At 34.5% G+C, this 7,094-nt stretch overlaps 2 protein-coding genes across 2 annotated transcripts in view; both read right to left on the bottom strand.

The window, feature by feature from the left end:
* LOC106869292 (toll-like receptor 3) overlaps positions 1–7,094 on the bottom strand; it is a 353,412-nt gene that overhangs the window by 161,138 nt on the left and 185,180 nt on the right. The window lies entirely within an intron of this gene.
* On the bottom strand, positions 5,455–7,084 carry LOC106880946 (adhesion G-protein coupled receptor G2). Its single transcript, XM_014931128.2, has 2 exons — positions 6,581–7,084; positions 5,455–5,771 (listed from the first exon to the last, which is right to left on the bottom strand). The coding sequence occupies exons 1-2, from the start codon at positions 6,894–6,896 to the stop codon at positions 5,719–5,721; spliced, it is 369 nt and encodes a 122-aa protein (XP_014786614.1). The 5' UTR covers positions 6,897–7,084; the 3' UTR covers positions 5,455–5,718.

The raw sequence follows: 7,094 nt of genomic DNA, 5'->3' as shown, positions 1-7,094 counted from the left end.
CCACATATTTCACAGTGATTTGGTTTCTTCCCCTGTATGGATGTATTTGTGAATTGTCAAATGATGATTTTGAGAGAATGACTCCCCACAAATATCACACCGGTATGGCTTCTCACCTGTATGAATCTGTTTGTGAGTATTAAGATTGGCTACCTGAGAGAATGATTTACCATAGATGTCACATCGATATGGCTTCTCTCCTGTATGGATACGTTTGTGTCTGGTTAAGTGGCCAGTCTAAGAGAATGACTTACCACAGACATTGCAACAGTAACGTTTCTCTCCTGTATGAATGCGCTGGTGTTTAGTTAAGCCACCATTTTCAGAGAAGGATTTACAACAGATATGACAATGGTATGGTTTCTCTCCTGTATGAATGCGTTTGTGAGCAGTTATGGTTATACCTTTGGGAGAATGATTTACCACAGATATCACAATGATCTGGTTTCTCACCTGTGTGAATGCGCTTGTGTATAGTTAAGCCACCATTTTCAGAGAATTATTTACCACAAATATCACAATGAAATGGTTTGTCTCCACTGTGAATACGTTTGTGTCTTGTTAAAAACCATTTTGTGCGAATGAATCCCCATAGATATCACAGTGATATGGTTTCTCTCCTGTATGAATTCGTTTGTGCCTAGTTAAAACACCATTTTCAGTGAATGATTTACCACAAATACCACAGTTATATGGTTTCTCCCAAGTATGATTACGTTTGTGTTTAGTTAAGTGCTGTTTTAGAGAAAAAGATTTACGCAGATGTCACAGTGATTTGGTTTTTCCCCTGTATCAATGTATTTGTGAGTTGTCAAGTGATAATTTTGAGAGAATGACTCCCTACAGATAGCACAGCGATATGGCTTCTCTCCAGCATGAATGCGTTTGTGAATAGTCAGATAAACCTTTTGAGAGAAAGATTTACCACAAATGTCACAGTGATATGCCTTCTCTCCTGTATGAATACTTTTATGGATGTTTAAGTTCCCTTTTTGAGAGAATGATTTACCGCAGATGTCACACAGATATGACTTTTCTGTCATTTTCAGCATCTCTTCAATTAAAATCAATCCTTTTAAAGTCTTTCTCGTCAATTAATTTTCCTTCATCTTTCTTCTCTCACCACAATATACACATAGTTTTCTTGTTTTTGTTCTGATATTATATCTGTTTAAATTATTTCCCAGTTATATTTTTTATATCAACTATGATCTTCACTAATAGCTGAAGAACAGCAAACTCCTTTGCAATTTTATTCAAGTTTATTTAATATAAAAATTCATCTTGCACACAATCTAGACAGTAAAATAGAGAAATGCAGCTGTTCACCTCGGTTTATATGAAATATACCACAATAATTCACCATAGATTCATAGAAACAACATTATATCTGGTTTGTATAGCATGTTCCTTTAGTCTTAAAAAGACAATTCAATATTGATGATGTGCCTGATGGAGAAATGATCATTATGCCAATGTCATCTGATATTCTGAAATAAAATAGAAACAACAGGGTAAGATATAGAAGATACTTAAACAGCAGAGATTTAAGATCTTTTATCTTTTACTTGTTTCAGTCATTTGACTATGGTCATGCTGGGGCACTACCTTGAAGAGTTTCTGTCTAACAAATTAACTCTGGGACTTATTTCTTAAAGTCTAGTACTTATGCTAGCATTCACTTTTGCTAAACCGCTAAGTTACAGGGACATAAAGACACCATCACACACTAGTTGTCAAGTAGTGGTGAGGGACAAACAGAGACAGACAGACAAACAGACACGCACACACAGACATTCAATGGGCTTCTTTCAGTTTCTGTCAACCACATTCACTCATGAGGTTTTGGTTGGCTTGTGGTTTTAGTAAAAGACACTTGCCCAAGGTGCCACAAAGTGGGACTGAACCAAGAATCATGGGGTTGGGAAGTAAGCTTCTTACCATAAAGACATACCTGCAGCTAAAAAAGTGCATTGGAGAGTATGGGGAAATTTGAGCTCAAATTCCGCTTAGGTCAACTTTGCCTTTCAGGGTCATCAAATTAAGTACCAGTGAAACACCAGAGTCAATGTAAGCCATTAGTTCCCTCCCATCAAATTCCAGGATTATTATTTACAGAATTGTAAAAAATCGATACTGCTTACCAAAAACCATATATACACACACACATGTATGTATGTATGGATGTATGTATGTATGTATGTATGTACGTATGCACGTATATATATATATATATATATATATATATATATATATATATACATATACACACACACACACACACACACACACCCACACCCACACGAATTTTCAGGTGTGTGAATCCAAAACGATTACAAAGAATACGGAAGCAGGTCCATCTTCAAATTTTTCTTTTAATTTAACGGGTAAATTACATAGCATAATTAGTCAACGATACTTGGTGCTTCTTATTACTTACTTGATGTGGGTACTATTCAAGAGGTTGTGGTCCCGGTGCGCGCACTCGCACACTCGCACACTCGCGCATCCACGCTGGCGAGTCGTGACTAGTCGGTTCTATGACTACCTAAACCGAGTGCGCGTCATGCGAAAATCATGTATGAGGGTTTTTTATAAACAAAGTAAAACATTTTTTTACACAAACTAAATAATGTTTTTAAACAAATAAATTATACACTACGTGTTTTTGGTAACGAGTCCATTAAAAAGTCGGTCTTTCAAAATCTACTGTTGTTCAATGGTATCAGTATATGAGGTACATTACAAGTAATTATCTTTTGCGTAACCCCTACCAAATTGGTGGACTTGGGCACATCGTAGAAATAGAAGAATCTATGATGTGCAAATACAACGGAAGATGGGATAGAGAGGATAAAAATAGGTTTTTAGTGTTTGTACCTGACCGTTCTTCTGAAACTCTTCTCCCGCTTATTAAAAAAAATTATCAAACCAGGGACGACTATTGTTGTTCGTTTGAAGTCCCATATCTCCATGTGGTTCGTCTGAGGTCCCTATTTCGTTGTTGTTTTGATTGACTGTCGAGGTTGAAGGTTTTTGGGATATATATGGCGAGGACAACATTCTTGTTTCTTGATAACTAACAATATCGGTGAGTGAGTTCTTTGTTTATAGTTAATAAATAAATGTAATAACTAAATAGTACAACTCACAGTGTTTTCGCTGCGAGTCCCCCGAGAGGAATACAAAAACTATGTATTCTGATTGTTGGAGTGCGTCGTACAATGGGATTACTGAAATAAATGAGACACCAAAATACACCCTCGAAGAACGTAAAACAACGTTTTAAGAGTAAGATGGGGAAGATTCAACAAAAACATATTTACTTTGTATTTTATTTACTTTGTTTAAAAAAATTCTTTACTTTATTTAAAAAAGTCCCGCATACATGTTTTGAGCATTCGCGCTACATAGTCGTTGTAGGATCGACTAGTCACGGCTAGCTAGTGCGGATACGCGAGTGTGCGAGTGCGCGCACCGGGGGACCACTCTTCTTGAATATACCCTTGATGTGCTTAACCCGAACCTTGACTATACCTGGAAGTTCTCACTAAATAATTTAATCCTATATACTCATCGTGTATATGCACACACAGTTACAACACATATATTCAAGAAATATACCCATATATATAAGAGCATACGTAATACAAATGGTATTAGTAATGTTATATAGTTAATTAAACAGTAATTCATTTATTACCCACAGCTGGTTAAAGGACTTGTATTTCTCCATAAATTTCTGATCACCAATATTTTTGTAACTACGTCCATTCTATTATTTCGTGCTTTCATATGATTCAAACACAACTGAAATGTCATAACAAGCATTAGAAAAACCGACTTGTAGGAAACGAAACGAACAAGAAACCGGAAGTTGTCATCTGGGTTCCCCACCCATCTTCTTAATTTTGTTTTTAGACCTTTTTGAGAGATACGTTATATATAAGAAACGTATTTCATTTGTTCATCGAATACATTTAGAGCCATGTTCTGAAGCATGCATGTGCAAGTTCACCAATTTGTATCGTACCTTTTGATATTGTGCTTAGTCTACCAGATATATCCTGTACAAAACAACATTTACAGAACTCGAATACATTTAACAGTCTATATTTTTATCCTGAGATATTTTTTTTAGACATCATACATGTTTATATCCAACAGACAAAACGCACGAATATAGAGAAAAACTAAATGCAATTCGTCATTTGTGTTTCCGAGTCGGATTTTACGAACTTTCGTTGTCAGATTTTTGTTTGTATATAAATGAAATACGAGATAGTCTCTTGTGTTATTGAAGGGACATTGGATATTTAAAGCAATAGCCAAAAAGTTTACATGGGTGTCGACATTATTACCCGGAAATGAAATTGAAAAAAAAAAGAAAAATAAGAAAAAATAGTGCTACGAGTGTGAGAAAAAGGTGTAGAAAACGAATCTTGCGTTGATTGTCTGAAATCAATAATTAAAGATATTTAATGAATAACAAGGCAAATCAGCCACATATTTATTATTGCAGACCAATCTCTAAATTATCTGTATAGAAATCTAATGTAAAGATAGTGTCTCTTAATGAGCTTGTAATAATAGAATGGAAAACACATTTCTTTTAATTATAATCATGATTCCTTCGTAATCTCATGGTTAAGGTTAATTTTAATTTGAAAAACTTCATATAACTTTAATGTTTTCATTCATATGTAGATGGTATCCATTTATGGATTATCATCATTCTTAATCTCATTAATGATCGTTTTATAACGATTCACAATGCTGGATATGCTGGATATGTGTGAGCATATCCCAGGATTCTCGCTAAGTCCCAGGGTTCTGAGTTCTCATCTCATCCATCTTTCTGCATATTATTAATGAATTGAAATCTAAATAAATCTGGTTTAATCTTAGATTATTCTCTTATCATTTTACACGAAGAACATTAAACCATGTCTTGTGTTAATGCAAATATAAGCTTTAGAATTGATAGCAAACGAGATCAATTTATGATAAACTTTTGTCTATTTCTCTCAACTTATCTTCACTAATAATTTATTTTTGAAACTATATAATTTCTTCAATATTTATGATACTAAATGTGAGAGTTCTTCAACGTACATGTTAAGGTATGCATGCACGTGTGCGTGTCTGCGTAAATGTTTCTAGAGGTAAGAGGTTAGAAAAGAGAAATATATACACTTCTCGAATGTAATACCATTGTTGTGAACAGTTGATTACCAGATTAAATATCACAATGACTGTTGAAAGACCTGATAATAATAATAAAACAAATGCTTATAAATCTAAACAGCTGAAATTTGCATCTTGCATGTGCTTAGTAACTAATAAAATCAGTCTGTCTCTTTCTCTCTCGCTCTCTCCCTCCTGGCATTATTTAAACTTAAATTGCAGCATTACAGTGTTTCAACTAAAACAAAAACAGACTGTAGTCACAAAGAAGATTTAATAATTTATTCAGGAAAGAGTATAATTGAACATTACATTAAAGGTTACATTGTGAAGCTAGTAGAAAATATCTTTAGAATTTTAAATCAAGCAACATCGGCCAATAGTCAGTCTCTTAGTTGCATAGCGTTGTATTGATAAGTACAAATAAAGCTACCGTATTTGGAAGTCAATTTAGAGTGATGGAAGAAAATGTAGCTTTATGACAAAAAATATGATCAAAGACGATTGTTGGAAGCATTGTTTGGTTTTTATTTATAAGTTCGTTTCTGTTGTTTTATCTTCTGTTTCATCACCAGAACTTGGAGCTGGAAACATAATGAGAAAACTGTATAAAATATTGGTTTCAAGTAAGTTCAGGGAGGGAGAGAATTGATTATATGGATCTCAGTATTCAGCCCGAAAGGATGAATGTTATTGTCAACCGAAGAGGAATTTGAACTCGGAACGTAAAAGCACACGAAATGCAGTTTAATATTTTACCCGGCGCCCTAACGATTCTGCCAGCACGCCACTAGAACTATATAAAATATCATTTTTTAAACTAAAAATTACTAGCGTTTATAATTAATTTGTGTACTATAAAACATTAACTGTTCATCGGAGACTCACCAGTAAATTTCAACATCTGAAACTAATATGACCATTTTGATCAAACCTCTTTTAGTATATGAATACAATTATTTGGAATCACGCATTTTGCTTCGTCGTAGGCTTTAATATCTCTGTCCCACTTTGAAAATTGCTATTCCATTCTGTTTGTTTATAAATGTCTCTATCTTCATAGATTCATTGTATTTCACCAGACGACGGATGAATATCACCTGAAGAAATGGGACGGTAACGCATCAACGAGAATTTACCTAATATTATGTAAAGTATTTTGTATTGGTGATTGACCACACTATTGAAACGCGAGCTATCTATTCTTTTTGTTCGTTGTATATACAGATGGAGATGATAATGATGATGACTACAAAGCTGAGGTTGTTAATTATGATGATGTCTATCCTAAGAGTAATGATGTTGATAGTGATGGTGTTGTTTGTGTCTATATCAATCATGACAATATTGGTTTTGTTAGTGGCAGAAATAAGAAAGACCAAACTGCACTTACTTTTAATATTCTTTCGAACTTGCCTAGGCTTCCATGATTTTCGTTTACATACAAACAAGCAGATGACATCTCTGGCATCTTCCTTGAATAAGCAGTAGAATAGGAAGATAAACATTCCTTGCAGAGTATTAAAAGTAACAAAAAGAAATTGAAACACTTTGGCTGCTTCACCAAACGCCAAGAATGCTAAGACCCACGACAGCCCAAGTAGAAAGAATAAACCAGCGATACCAAAAGCACGTATTTTTCTTGATTTGTGTTCAAATCTCTCGTTATGTTGCATTGAGATAAGATGGCAGATAACGAGAGAAAACATGATAAGGTTGAAGGTAAGGATGATCGCCACGGGAGCCAGGAAAGCAGCATAGAAGTATGACCTGGACAACCAACAGCTACAAAGAAATAGAAACTCAAATAAGAAAGCGACTTTGAATGTTCAGTCAATGGTTTAAGAGTGAAAGAAGGATTAAAGTGATGCAAAAGGAAACGACATGACAGTCTCATACTTGCTGTG

Source organism: Octopus bimaculoides, chromosome 29, assembly GCF_001194135.2.
Source record: "Octopus bimaculoides isolate UCB-OBI-ISO-001 chromosome 29, ASM119413v2, whole genome shotgun sequence".
Taxonomy (NCBI): domain Eukaryota; kingdom Metazoa; phylum Mollusca; class Cephalopoda; order Octopoda; family Octopodidae; genus Octopus; species Octopus bimaculoides.
Note: the sequence above shows the minus strand (reverse complement) of the source record. Positions and strands in the feature narration are given on the sequence as shown.